The sequence below is a fragment of the Arachis hypogaea genome, chromosome 18, assembly GCF_003086295.3.
Source record: "Arachis hypogaea cultivar Tifrunner chromosome 18, arahy.Tifrunner.gnm2.J5K5, whole genome shotgun sequence".
NCBI classification, from domain to species: Eukaryota; Viridiplantae; Streptophyta; class Magnoliopsida; order Fabales; family Fabaceae; genus Arachis; species Arachis hypogaea.
This window is the reverse complement of record NC_092053.1, coordinates 116,279,049-116,294,270: the sequence shown is the minus strand read 5'-3', so window position 1 is coordinate 116,294,270 and position 15,222 is coordinate 116,279,049. Positions and strand designations below refer to the sequence as shown.

Here is a 15,222-nt window from a genome sequence, read left to right as displayed (position 1 = left end):
ATAAAGAATGGAAAGATAAGGTTCTCTTTCACTTAGGGTGTGTAGACTTTGACTATACTCTTCGTAGGGAAGAGCCTCCGGCACCTACTGATGCTAGTTCTTGAGCCGAGGTAGCATTATATGAACGGTGCGAGAAATCCAACCATTTAAGTATGATGTTCATTAAGTCTCGTATCTCAGCTAGTATCCGAGGTTCAATTCCTGATTACGGGAATGTCAAGGATTACATGAAGGCTATTGATAAATAGTTTGAGTCTTCTAGTAAGGCACTTGTAAGCACCCTAATGGCACAATTGTCATCCATGAGACTTACCGGTGTAAGAGGTATGCATGAACATATCATGAGGTTGAGAGACATTGCAGCACAACTGAAAGCTTTAGAGGTTGAGATTTCTGACTCATTTCTGATGCATCTTATTCTGAATTATTTTCCTACCCAATACGGACCATTTAAGATTTTCTATATCATACATGAGAAAAAATGGTCCATTAACGAATTACTGGTGATGTATGTGCAAGAGGAAGAAAGGCTAATTCAGAAACTTTGTGAAAGTGCACTATTAGTGACAAATGAGGGTGGTAAAAAGTAAGCTCATAAGAATAAAGGAAGGGGTATTGCATCCCATCCTATGAAGAAAGAAGGTGCACGGTGTTTCTTTTGTAAAAAGAAATGACACATGAAGAAGGAGTGCCCAAAATTTAAAGTTGGCTTAAAAAGAAAGGTACTAACCTTTGTGATCTGATTCCTTCAGTGTGTTTTGAATCTAATTTTGTTGAAATATGTCATGACACTTGGCGAATTGGTTCTGGTGCTAAAATTCATATTTCAAATACCATGCAAGATTTCATAAGGAAAAGGAAACCGATAGGAAGTGAACAGAGCATCTATATAGGTAATCGAATGTGTTCACTGTTCATGTGTGGAAGCTGTTGGAATATTTAGGCTTGTATTAAGTACTGGTTGTATTTTAGATTTAGAAAAAAAAATTTATATTCCAGATTTTTCTAAAAATTTGATTTCTTTTTATATAAGCTTGTAAAACAAAAATTATGTATAAATTTTTATGATGATTCTGTTGACATTATTAAAAATTCTAATATTATTGGACGTGTTACTTTAATTGGTAATTTATTTAAAGTCCATTTAGCTAATAATATTCCATCGGTTTTATGGTTATGCATGGTAATGGTATGAATGAAAAATCTTCTATGTTGTGACACCGAAGGTTGGGACACATCTCCATTGAGAGAATGAAAAAATTAGTAAGTGATGGGGTTCTTGAACCTCTAGACTTTACTGATTTTGATACTTGTGTGGAATGAATTAAGGGGAAGTAAACCAAAAAATCTCAAAAAGATGCTAAGAGGAGTTCTGACATATTAGAAATAATTCACACTAACATATGTTGTCCTGATATGTCCTTAAGTGGTCAGAAATACTTCATCTCTTTTATTGATGATTATTCATGATATATGTATCTCTATATGCTTCATAATAAATATGAGGCATTGACCAATTTTAAAGTTTATAAAGCTGAAGTAGAGAAACAATGCGAAAAGCAAATTAAGATCGTAAGATCAGATAGAGGTGGAGAATTCTACGGAAGATATATGGTGCGGAATTTCTAACCACAAACTAACCAACAAGTGCATCGGATCGTACCAAGTAATACCTTACGTGAGTAAGGGTCGATCCCACGAGGATTGATGGATTAAGCAACAATAGTGTTTGATAGGCTTAGTTAGACAAACAGAAAATAGTGTTTGGAAGTTCAAAAGCATTAAAAAGTAAATTCAAAGTTGAAGACAGGCAAGTGAATAGGTGAGGAATAAAATATGGAGAAAGCAGTTAAGGCTTCAGAGTTATCTATTTTTCCAGATTTACTTTTCTTACTAACTATTTTAATTATGTAGGATTTAATTTATGGCAAACTATATGTGACTAGACCCTAATTCCTTAGACCTTTCTAGTCTCCTCTAAAATTCATTAACTGCCAATTCCTTGGTCAATTAATTCCAATTAGAAGCTACATGATCAAATTCCAGTTTATATGCCACAAAAACTCTAATTACCCAAAAATAAAAGGATTATATGTCACGTATCCCGTTAAATCCAGATAATTAAAATTTAGGAGAATATGTTTTCAAGCTGTTGTTCAAGTAAAGAGCTTTTCCAAGTTATACAAGAACTCAAATAGAAAGAGGGTCATACTTCCGTTCCACCCAAATTCATAAGATAAAGAGCGAAAACAATCCTTAAATTATAAATCCATACATGAATTAAAAGAGAAAAAGCAATAAAATTAATCCATAGAAATAGACAGAGCTCCTAACCTTAACAATGGAGGATTAGTTGCTCATGGTTCAAAGTAGAAAATAAGGATTGTAAATTGGAATGGAATAATGTTGTGTTTGGGGGTGATATAATGTAGAGCTGGAATCCCCCTATTTATATCTAATCCTAATAAATTTAAAATCTATCTTCTAAAACTAAAAAATAATATCTTTTCCTATTTTTAAAATTTGAATTTAAATTAGAATTAATTATAGCAATCAGCAAATCTTCAATTGATGGATGGGGACCACTTGGCTTCACTAAGATCCACGCCTAACTTGGGCTTGGCAGCATGAATTGGAGTTTAGTTGAGTGAAGCTGCGCCTAACTTGAAGTGGGCAGGACCAATCTCGCGTATTGTTGTTGTGTCTTGCGCCTAACTTGAGAAATCTCAAGTTAGGCACAGCCTTGGCAGTGAGTTCGGAGAAGAAATATGGACTATTATATATCGTTGGAAAGCTCTGGAAGTTAGCTTTCCAACGCCACTAAAATCACGTCCATTGGACATTTGTAGCTCGAGTTATTCAGGTTTGAGTGCAGAGAGGTCAGGGTTGACAGCATCATTCGCCTTCATCTCTTCTTCTGCAGAAACTCTATCAAATCCAGCTGAATGTTACCTAAAATAAATAGAATTTTGCACAAGACTCAAAGTAGCATCCATAGTGGCTAAAAGATAATTAATTCTTGATTAAACTCAAAAATTTAAATGCAAATTCACTATGAAAAAATAGGAAAGATGCTCACGCATCAATATACTGGAAGTGGACAAGCACCTGGTCCATTTGCAAAGTATCTTCAAGAGCATGGTATTGTGGCAAAATACACCATGTCTGGTACACCAAATCAAAATGGTGTAGCTGAAAGAAGAAATAGGACTTTGCTGGATATAGTGAGGAGTATGCTTAGCAACTCCAATCTTCCTTTATTCTTGTAGAGTGAAGCCCTTAAGGCAGTCGCGTATATATTAAATAGAATTTCAACAAAAGCAGTTTTTAAAACGCCATTTGAGCTATGAAAATGTTGGAAACCTAGTTTGAATCATATACGTATTTGGAGTTGTCCTGCTGAAGTTTGGGTTTATAATCCGCAAAAAAGGAAGTTGGACTCAAGGACAATAAGTGCCTATTTTATCGGCTATACAAAAAAGTCCAAGAGTTACAGATTTTATTATCTCTCCCATTCAAGTAAAATAGTTGAATCTAGAAATGCAAGGTTTTTAGAACATGATGTGAAAAGTTGGAGAAATCATCTTCTTAAAGTTGTTGAGAATGATAATGCTTGTCAAACCTCTCCATGTACAAGAGTGATTGTTCAAATACAATGCCAATACAGATAGGGTTAATGTAGAACAACCTATTACTGATGTTTTACATCAGGAAAATAATGTTCAAGTAGATCATATAGTGAAGGATCAAACTCTTCATAATGAAAATGTTGTTCAAGAACATATTGCTCAAGAGTAACTTCAAGAAGAAGGAGAACCTATTATGCCACTACCTTTACAAGAGGTTGATGATGCAACATTAAGAAGATCAACAAGAATAAGAAGGCATGTAATTTCTAGTGACTATGTAGTGTATCTTGCTGAGTCTGACTATGATGTTTGTGATGAAAATGACCCAACGATATTTTCACAAGCAATTGAAAGTCGTAATTTCAATTTATGGCTAGATGCTATGAAGGATGAAATGAATTCTATGGCGGATAACCAAGTTTAGAATCTTGTAGAATTGCTTGATGGAGAAAAGGCCATTGGCAGTAAATGGGTCTTTAAAACCAAGAAGGATTCATCAGGCAATATTGAGCATTACAATGCTCGATTTGTTGCCAAAGGATTTACTCAAAGGGAAGGAGTTGACTATAGAAAAACATTTTCTCCTGTTTCAAAGAAAGACACTTTCCGCATCATTATGGCATTAGTAGCACACTTTGACATAGAATTACATCAAATGATGTCAAAACGGTCTTCCTTAATGGAGATTTGGAAGAAGAGGTCTATATAAGACAACCTGAAGGGTTTATCTCAAGTGTTGGTAAGGAGTTAGTTTGCAAGCTTAAGAGAGCAATATATATAGTCTTAAGCAGGCTTTTCAATAGTGGTATTTGAAGTTTCACAATGTGATTTCTTCATTTGGGTTCATTGAGAATATTTCTTATCAATATATATATATATATATATATATATATATATATATATTACAAGGTTAGTAGGAGTAAGATCATATTTCTCATCTTATATGTAGATGATATTTTGCTTGCAATAAATGATTTAAGGTTGTTATATGAAGTGAAACAATTTTTCTCTAGACATTTTGATATGAAAGATATGGATGATGTATCTTATGTCCTTAGCATAAAGATTCATAGAGATAAACATAAAGGAATTTTAGGTTTATCTTAAGAAGCCTATATTAATAAAGTTCTTGAGAGGTTTAAAATGCAAAATTGTTCACCAAGTGTTGCACCTATTGTGAAAGATGACAATTTCTACTTAGATCAATGTCCCAAAAATGAACTTGAAAAGAAACAAATGCAAAATATTCCTTATGCTTCAGCCGTTGGAAGCCTAATGTATGTTCAGGTCTGTACAAGACATGACATTACTTTTGCTGTTAGCATGTTAGAAAGATATCAAAGTAATCCAGGAATTATCTATTGGAGAGCTACAAAGAAGGTCTTAAGGTATCTTCAAGGGACCAAGGACTTCATGCTTACATATAGACGAACTGATAATTTAAAAATTATTAGATACTCAGATTCATATTTGGCGAGATATGTTGATTCTAGGAAGTCAACGTCAGAATACATTTTTATGCTTGCTGATGGAGCAGTATCTTGAAAGAGTGCAAAACAATAACTTATAGCTACTTCTACCATGGAAGCCGAGTTTATTACTTATTTTGAGGCTACATCACAAGGTGTTTGGTTAAAGAATTTGATTTCTGGGTTTAAGATTATGGATTGTATCTCTAGGCCATTGGGAATATATTGTGACAATTTAGCTGCTATATTTATGGATAAAAATAATAGAAGTAGTAGTCGAAGTAAGTACATCGATATTAAATACTTAGTCATTAAAGACCGAGTTAGGTCTAATGAGATACAAATAAAATATATTAGTACTAAACAGATGATAGCTGATCCTTTGACAAAAGACATACCACAAGGATTGTTTAAGGATCATGTTACTAGTATGGGTTTATGTTCTGTAATGTCACTTATATGACTTATGTTATATTATATGACATATTTAGATATGAAATTCTTATTATTGTTTGTTTTTCATTTGGTTAGTATATATGTGTATACATGATTGAGAATGACAAACAAAATTCAGTGAAGGAACTAGAATAAGCATTGGGCTTATTCCTACAGAAATACCACATAAAGAGTTTATTCGATTAAGAGATGTTACATTGTAATACATAGAAGGTAATACTCAATTAATGAGAACCTATCACTATGATTTGTGTAATTTGTCTTAATTGTTTAAGTATAGTATGTAATTACAGACTATACGTAATAAATGTTGGACCAAGTGAAAAAATATTAGAATTTTTATTCTAATTGTAGTCCAATTTGTTAATGTAGAAATTAGTTTAGGTGGTATTGTAATTATTAATTAATTATATTGGTTGTTGGTCTTTTTTTTATGGAAAGAACACGATTGTTCATAAACTTTATAAAGTTTGGATCTCCAATTTTGATCATATAACAATAAAATAAACACATTTTAATTTTATTTAACTTTATAATTAAAGAATTAGAAGTTTTAAATTAAATTAAAGAATTTATTGACAATTTGCTAGAGTATGTAAATTACTGGTTTTATAAAATTTCTAACATATAAAGCTTTGCATTAGTGTGTTAAGTAACTGAGATCAATCAATACAATTCATAATACCTCATACATACACGCTCTCTTCTCTATTCTCTCTCTGTCTGATCTGTTATCATTTATGTAATTCTACACTTCTATTTATTTTTAGCTTTTACTTGTGTAGAGCGCACCTATAAGCTCAATTTGGCGCAACAATGGAACCTATTTCCGAGCAAAGCCATGCTTCTCTCTTATCAAAGCTTCTCCTCTCAAAACTCTCACACATCATGTGGTCTTGTACCCTCTTTTTTGTTGCATCTTCTGAACTGTTTCTAATCCTCCAAAAACTGGAACCCAAGCTCCATTTTCTGCCTCTATGTTTTCTACTTATCTGTTTCCTATTGAAGTGGCTTCTCTCAAGGCCTTCTCCCGTTTACATTGTTGACTTCTCATGCCTTAAACCTCCTAACCATTGCAGAGTGCCATTTGCGGCATTCATTGAGAACGCTTCACAGTTTAAACTCTTTGAACCAAAAAGCTTAACTTTCATGGCCAAAGCCCTCCAAGCTTCTGGACAAAGCGAAAATACTTACCTTCCCTCTCCATTACACTTCATCCCTCCAAAAACAGACCAGAACGAAGCCATTAGAGAGGTTCACAAGCTTCTCTTCCCCATCATTGACGACCTCTTCGCAAAAACCAATGTTTCACCAATTGACATAGACATACTCATAGTTAACTGCAGCTGCTTTTGTCCCTCTCCTTCTCTGTCCTCCATTGTCATCAACAAGTACTCCATGAGAAGCGACATCAAGAGCTTCCACATCTCTGGTTCGGGTTGCAGTGCAAGTGCACTCGGCATAGACATGGCTCAGAGACTTCTGAGAGTACACAAGAACTCAACCGCCATGGTTCTAAGCACAGAGATTCTGTCAACAGGTTGGTATACCGGCAACGAGATACCCAAGTTGATCCTCAACTGCATCTTCCGGATGGGAAGCGCAGCCATTCTTCTCTCCAACAAGAATCAGTTAAAGAAAAATGCAAAATACAGGGTTCTTAGGACACTAAGAACCCAAAGCGCCTTCCTAGACGACGGTTATCTTTCTGCTATATTGGAAGAAGATTCCGTCGGAAAACGCGGATTTAGCGTAAGGAAGAACGTGCTTCACGTGGCTCGAGAAGCCCTTCGTTCAAACATAACCGCTCTTGGTTATCAAGTGTTGCCTCTCTCGGAAACGCTTCGGTATGTTGTGTCCCTCTTTAAGTTGAGGATCTTGAAGAAGGATTCCAAAGGCAAAGGGATTTACGTTCCGAATTTCATGAGCGTGATACAACATATTTGCTTGCCTTGTACGGGCATGAGCGTTATAAGGGAAACGGGAAAAGCGCTGAGGCTTTCTGAAAGAGATATTGAACCTGCATTGGCCACAATGCACAGGTTCGGGAACCAGTCTTCTTCGTCGTTGTGGTATGAACTTGCGTACCTGGAAGCCAAACAAAGGGTTAAAAAAGGTGACACTGTTTGGTTGCTTGGTATGGGGAGTGGTCCCAAGTGCACTACCGTGCTTCTCAAGTCTGTTACGCTTCTATCTGGTGAACCCAAGAATGGTCCATGGGCAGATTGTATTCAACACTACCCTTTGTTAATTAATTAAAGTTATCACGTTCTGTCTCTCCGATAAAAGGTCCTGTCTCTAATATTAATAAGTAAAATACGCAAATTAAATAAATGAGATTTAATATTACACGAAGGTCTTAAATCGTTTTTAGTTACATATTTATTCTATTTCAGCTCTCGGTTATCAACTTGTGAAGTCGATTGCACTTGAATTCTCACATTATTGCATGTTATAACCATTTAAGCCTCATAAATAAATCGCTTCATCCAACGTCGATTTAATAGCAGTTGGTCATAGTACTAAATCATTGTGAACACTGTAAATTTTCTTTCAGAATATAATGAGTATAAAAATAAATTTGTTACTTATTTTGTATAAATGAGATACATGTATATTATACATATCATGGCCCAAAATTAAAATGGTGGATACTACCATAAAGATTTTATTATTGTCTTCATATGAAAATGCTTCTTTTTTACCATTAGATGATGAAATGTATGGTTTGATTTTGATGTGTTACAAAAATGTTATTTTTTTTAAAGTGTGGCTAAACAAACAAAATACACTTTTAACACAAGAATCTTCATAAAAAGATATTTTTAGTATCTTCATTTGAGTAGTTGCCAATTAAAATTATAGTCTAGATAAATTAGTCTAATTTTTTAAAAGATCTATAGAAGCTCAATAAATTCAATCAGATTAGTCCAAAAAGTCATATAAGTTAACCTATCCGATTTACTTAGAGCACGAATGTCATAAGTCCTAACTCATGTCCAACCCAATTTACATAACAAGTAAAACTTTGTCATCCGTTAATTATTTCAGATAAAATTCACAACTTAACCACTATCTCATCAACATGGGATAACTTCTAAATATTGAAGAAGAAATTATTCTAATTACTGCAGTCACCTACTTCTATAAATATCCTATTAAACTCATTGATTTCTCAGTTTCAATTCACTTAATTCTACTTAAAACTTTTGTTAATTTAAATATCAAAATCCTTTACAGGTACTCTTCATTACCGTCCTGGCGAGAATGTCAAAATAATCCACCATCTCGACGAACAAATCTGATCCTTCATCCAAAGAAGTTTGGACCTCACGTCTAAACTCAAATTCACCTTGGTTTTATGTATTGTCTCAAAATATATACCTATTTCGTTTTCTGTAAATACTTTAATTTAGTCGAATCGACAATTGTGTATAATATTAGGTTGCCAATAAAGTTTATAAAGTTTTAATTTCTTTTGAAAATAAACAACATAATTAAATATTTAGTTTTATAAAATTTTAAATTTTTATTGTGAATATATTTTATAACCATGGTAAGCACTTCCATAAACTTTATAAAATTTTGGACAAATCACTGTATTAAACCAAGGGGAGCAAAAAATTACACAAATTCGCCAAACAAAAAATTATTTCATGAATCAACCAATGCATGTTTATATGTAGTTCGAATCAACTAAATTCGAACTTGATCTACACATAATTCGAATCATGTTGCTTCGAATTATACACAAAACTCATACACACACTAATTCGAATTAACCTGATTCGAATTACACATATACAATAATTCGAATCAAGTTGATTCGAATTACACCCTCATTTATTAAAAAAATTATTAATTTATTAAAAAATTTATTAAAAAAATAATTTAAAATTAAAAAATATATATTTTATTTCATGCATTAAAAAAAACTAACAAAATATTTAATTACGAGACTTCTTTAAAATATTAATGAGCTATCAATTCGAATATCATACAATACTCTTTTGTCCATTTTTAATAGCTCATGAATATTTTTTAATAAATTTTTTTAAATTATATGGTGAGATATTACATGATTCGAATTACGCATGGAAAGTTCAATCACTCTGATTTGAATTATATGGTGAGCAATTCGAATTCTATACAATACTCTCCTGTCCATTCTTGATAGCTCATCAATATTTTTTAATAAATTTATTTTAATCATACCACAAAAAATATTTTATTCTATACAAAATAATTTAAAAAATGGCTTAAAAGATGTTAGGAGTACTATAAAAATTTGTAATGACTTAGGACATTAAAGAAATACTCTACATAGTCGATAATAATTTAGAAATTAAAGAAAATATATTTTTATCATGTATTTACCTAAATTACTAGAATATTACAAACTTTTATAGTACTCATAACATTTTTTAAGCCATTTTTTAAAATTATTTTGTATAGAATAAAATATATTTTTTAATTGTTTTGGATGGAATAAAATAATTTTTTTTATTTCTAAATTATTATTGACTATGTAGAGTATTTTATTTAAAATTTGTGTACATGCATGTATTTACCTAAGTCATTAGAACATTATAAATTTTTATAGTACTCCTAACATTTTTTAATCAGTTTTTAAAATTATTTTTCATAGAATAAAATATTTTTTTGTGGTATAGTTAAAATAAATTTATTAAAAAATATTCATGAGTTATCAAGAATGGGCAGAAGAGTATTGTATAAATTATTAATTTTTTAATAAATGAGGGTGTAATTCGAATCAACCTGATTCGAATTATTGTATGTGTGTAATTCGAATTAGGTTGATTCGAATTAGTGTGTGTAAGTTTTGTGTATAATTCGAAGTAACATTATTCGAATTATCTGTAGATCAAGTTCGAATCTAATTAATTCGAATTACATATAAACATGCATTAGTTGATTCATGAACCAGATTTTGGTTTGGCAGATTTGCGTAAAAATTTCTTCCCCTTGCTTATTTTAGTGTTTTGCCCTAAAATTTTTATTGTACTTGTTATGTAACTAAATACCATAAAAAATTTTAAACTTTATAAAAATGCAATATATTATTTATAGATCCATATTCTCTACTAAATGGTTAGACTCCAAAACTATTAACCAGGGACGGATTCATTCACTGCTAAATGGGGGCACAGTAAAATTTGAAAGATTATTAAATACTTCTCGATCAAAAAGATTAGTTGCCACATTCTTAAAATAATTTTGACTCCACACCCAAAACTGAAATTTCTAACCCTTCTCCTTTTTCTCCTTTTCAATTTTTGTCTGTGTCAGCCCCGCATAACTGCGCAGCTCGTCGCCCACTTCCTGATTTGCCTGCGTTATTGTCGCGGTGTCGCCGACGTTGCTGGCTCGCTGTCTCCTAACCTCGCCTACTCCTTGTTTTGCGTTCACTTTGTCTCCCACCAGTCGCTAGCTCCTAACCTGCCCTGCTCGCCTGCTCCTTATTTCTGCTTTCACTTTTTCTCTCGCCAGTCGTTAGCTCGTTGCCCCGTCATCGTTTCTAATGGTCTCGCACTCTCGCCCACGGCCCACTCCATCATCATCTCTCGCCACTCAGTCTGTTCGTCATCGACTTATCGTCTCTAAGTGTCTCGCCACTCTGTCGTCATCTCTGCCGCTCTGCCTCTGCGTCTTCGACTCTCTCGCCTCTCTAGTAAGGATTTGATTTTATCTTATTTAGAAATAAGAATTTGAGTTTGATAAAGATCGTGTGAAACTGTAAATTGTGATTATGTGAAACTTGTGAATTTGATGTTGTTCGAATAATTGGATTATTTATGTTTGTGTATATTGATGAATAATTGAATTAGGATATTACATTTTGTTGCTGCTGAAAATTAATTTGAATGACGTTTATAGTGGATCTTCTTATTGAAAGATGCTATAAGATAAGGTACAATGTTGTGGAGTAGTCATTTTTGAGATTCACTACAATTAATTGGTGGTTTGCGCATTGGTGGCTCACTGTCACTGCAGTTGTATTGTGCAAGTGCAACATTTACTTTTTTGGATTTCTTTTGACTATCTATATTCTTAATTTGAAGTTATATTATTGTGTATTTTTTTTATTGTTTGGTTTATGTTTTATATTTATAATTTTATATTGTACTTTTAAATTTTTATGGAACTATGTTTTACCCACCAACTTTAGTTAGCTTATATAACAGTTGCAAAAAAACCAAGTTGAAATGGTTTGCTTTTTAATTGTTAACCAATTTGTGTAATATTGTTGAAGTTTTGTGTAAACGAAGAGATATGCTTAGTAATTGAAGCATTAAAAAGTAGAAAAATTTCTAGTGGACTTAGTTTAAATCAAGAAATAGCTTTAAAAAGAGCAGAGATACTAGATGGGGTTCACACTATAAAATTATACTTAGATTTTTTTTTTCCGTGGTCAATATTCTTGAATATGTTGAAGAAGATAAAAATAATTCAGAACAAAGAGTTGAAGCATGTCATTTATTGAATGTCATTCAATCCTTTGAATTCATTTTCAACTTGCATTTGATCAAAAATATCTTGGGAGTTACTAAAGAGTTATCTCAAGCATTACAAAGGAATGATCAAGATATTATAAATAATATGGCATTGGTTAAAGTGTCTAAGCAATGGTTGCAAAATATAAGAAATGATGGTTGGTCTCTTTTACTCGACGAAGTCTTACTGTTTTGTGACAAACATATTACTGTTTAAAAAATGGATGATATATTTCTGTCATAAGGAAGATCAACACACAAAGATCAAAAGATCTCAAATTTGCATCATTTTTTCATTGAGATATTCTATCAAGTAGTTGATAGACAACTTCAAGAACTCAATAATCATTTTACAAATGTGAATACTGAATTACTTCTTTGTGTAGCTTGTCTGAATCCAAGATACTCATTCTTTGTATTTGATAAGAAGTTGATCCAGTTAACTCAATTCTTTCTATTAAAATTTTTGTCCACTCAACTTTTGGCACTTGATAATCAATTCTTGGGCTTAAATAGGATTGGTGCTCTTTTTGAAATTGGCTAAGACTCAAAAAAATATTATTTATCCATTATTATTTTTTCTTTTGAAGTTGATTTTAGTTTTGTCCGTAGCAACTGCATCAGTTGAAAAAAAAATTTTCTATTATGAACATCATAAAGAGTTGACTTTGTAATCGTATGAAAGATGAATTTTTAAATAATTATTTAATGATATAAATAGAAAAAAAATATTTAATTGTATTAACACTGAAAAAATTATTTAATCTTTTTAAAATATAAAATTCAAAAAAATAAAATTTTAAATTATTTATTATTATTTTAAATTATTATTTTATTATTTTAATTTATTAATTAAATAATTTAAAAAGTAATCATATTTTATAATATCATAGTACAATTATAAAAATTATTATGATTGTGGTTGGTAATTTATGCATGGCAGAGTGGTGATTTATCCATGTGCCGTACTTAATCATCGTAAACTGTAACGTATTTTCCTACTAAATCGTTGGAGGCGACGGTAAAAAGATACCACCTAATAAATAGTGGCAAAGTACAACATTTAAATGAAAATTGTAAATTATGATATTTTGCAATGATTTACATAAAAGAAAAATGAGACAAAAATATAACCAAATTGAAATAAGAACATTTACTTACAGTTTTCTCCTACACAATTTAGTTAGGCAATTTACCCTTGATATTATATAACAGCATATGTGAAATAATAACAAATATAAAAGATCAAAATACTATATTTCAATTATAAAAAGGGGAAAATGTAATAAATTTTTTTCGTTCTACTACGTGTGTGCATGTATGTCTATCCATGGAAGATAAACCATTCTAAACTTCCTATGAACATAAATTCCAATCATGTTTCTTCCGAAGAATGATTGATGGTGTACAGAGAACTTTGGAATATCTGACCAAACCTCGTCCAAACACAGCATGTCAGGAGGGCTTCTCGCGAAGAAAATCAATCCGCTCAAGACTCAATTACTTTATACTCTCACCCGGTTGCCATCATTTGTGTTTAGACTTTAGAGTTCCTTTCCCATGGTAATTAATAGAGCCACATAAGTATGCGGTATTGGGGACGGATAATCAACTTCTAGATATTTGTAGGTTGAAAGACAAAGTTATGGCCACCCGTTTGGTGCAAAGTTGAAAAAACCTTTGTATCCATGAAATTTTCCAAAAACCCCACAGGTTTTATATTAAGAAAAAAAAAAAAAAACAATTCAGTAGTGCTAGTTAGTTTATTAGGGTAAGAGTAAATTACCATTTCTACCCATGAAAGTTGAAAATGCTGACATATTTACCTATAGAAGAAGGAAATTACCATTTATACCCATAAAAAATGAGTTTCGCACAACAAAATTATCCAAACACTAAAAAATTACCTAAAAACCCTAAATTACCCTTATCTTCACCACCACTTTTCTAATCTTAAATCCCACCACTACCCAAACTCTTCTTCACCACCACTATTCCTAACTACCACCATCACTAGTCATCTAAAATCCGCAAGCTTCCTGGACTGATTAGTGCAAAACGATGCTACAGCGGAGAGGTGAGGCTTGGCTGCCACCACTGCCTAACCACAACGGCCGCTGCCATCTCTAGAGGCAAGTCTTTGTGATTTTGAACTTCAGGTGTTCTACAAGTGTACCATAATATTTTGTGCTGCATCATAGAAATTAGGAATTCAATCATGAATACAAACTAAAGTAAATAGATCAATGAAAATGTGAAATTAAATCAGTAGAATGAGATAGAGGAAGCTTGAGTGGGTGAAAAACAGCATAGTGTTGTTGGTGGTGTCTAATTCCTTCTCCATTTCCAAATTCAAAACCCTAGCTTTCACCATTGTCGTTAGTTTCTTACCCTATCAACACCAAGGGTCGCAACAATCGCAGCATGTTCAGTCGGGTTCCAACTTCACAAATTTCCAGGAGGATCCTCTTCTTGATAAGCTCATAATGCAATTAGGAGTAATTCACCCATTTCCGCCGCCGCCAATTAACTGCAACGTTGCTGGTTTGTTCGTGTTCTTCTTTGTAGGTGTTGTGTTTGATAAATTGTGGACTTCAAAAAGGAGGAACAATAAGGTTAATAGTGTGGATAGCTTGAAGATCGTGTGGCCTTAGGTACAAGAAATTATTGTTTGCACCTCTTGTACCGTTTTGAGTGATGGTGGTAGTTAAAAATAAGAGTGGTGGCGAGTTAGAATTTGGGTCGTGATAGAATTTAGAATTGGAAAAATGATAGTGTGGATTAAAAGGAAAAGTTAGAGATGAGTTATATTAAAGGATAATTTAAAAATTTCAAATAATTTTTTTAGATTTAAATAGTTTTGTTAGCAAAAATTCATGTTTCATAAATACAAATGATAATTTTCTTTTTTTATAGATAGACATGTCAACATTTTCAATTTTCGTGGATAAAAATAGTAATTTTTTCCCAGAAAAATAAAGGAAGAGTTGGAGAGAATGCAGGCAAATATTGAGGAAGAGGAGGGAGCAGACCAGAGAGAAAACGAGATTATTGGCAAAATTTTGTTTACCTTAATTTTTCTATATTAAAACAAGGTGCACATTAAGCTTTTCCGCTGCCGTATTTGCTATGATGGGAATAATGACGAAATTT

General features: G+C 32.3%; 1 protein-coding gene and 1 long non-coding RNA gene across 2 annotated transcripts; one reads left to right on the top strand and one right to left on the bottom strand.

Moving 5' to 3' along the window:
- The first annotated feature begins 6,184 nt into the window (after positions 1 to 6,184).
- On the top strand, positions 6,185 to 7,903 carry LOC112769018 (3-ketoacyl-CoA synthase 5). The gene has a single exon (XM_025813408.3). The coding sequence runs from the start codon at positions 6,371 to 6,373 to the stop codon at positions 7,811 to 7,813; it is 1,443 nt and encodes a 480-aa protein (XP_025669193.1). The 5' UTR covers positions 6,185 to 6,370; the 3' UTR covers positions 7,814 to 7,903.
- A 5,928-nt stretch (positions 7,904 to 13,831) lies between these two features.
- On the bottom strand, positions 13,832 to 15,219 carry LOC140181148 (uncharacterized). Its single transcript, XR_011875827.1, has 2 exons — positions 14,461 to 15,219; positions 13,832 to 14,259 (listed from the first exon to the last, which is right to left on the bottom strand). It is a non-coding gene; the product is annotated as an uncharacterized lncRNA (long non-coding RNA).
- Between the last annotated feature and the right edge of the window lie 3 nt (positions 15,220 to 15,222).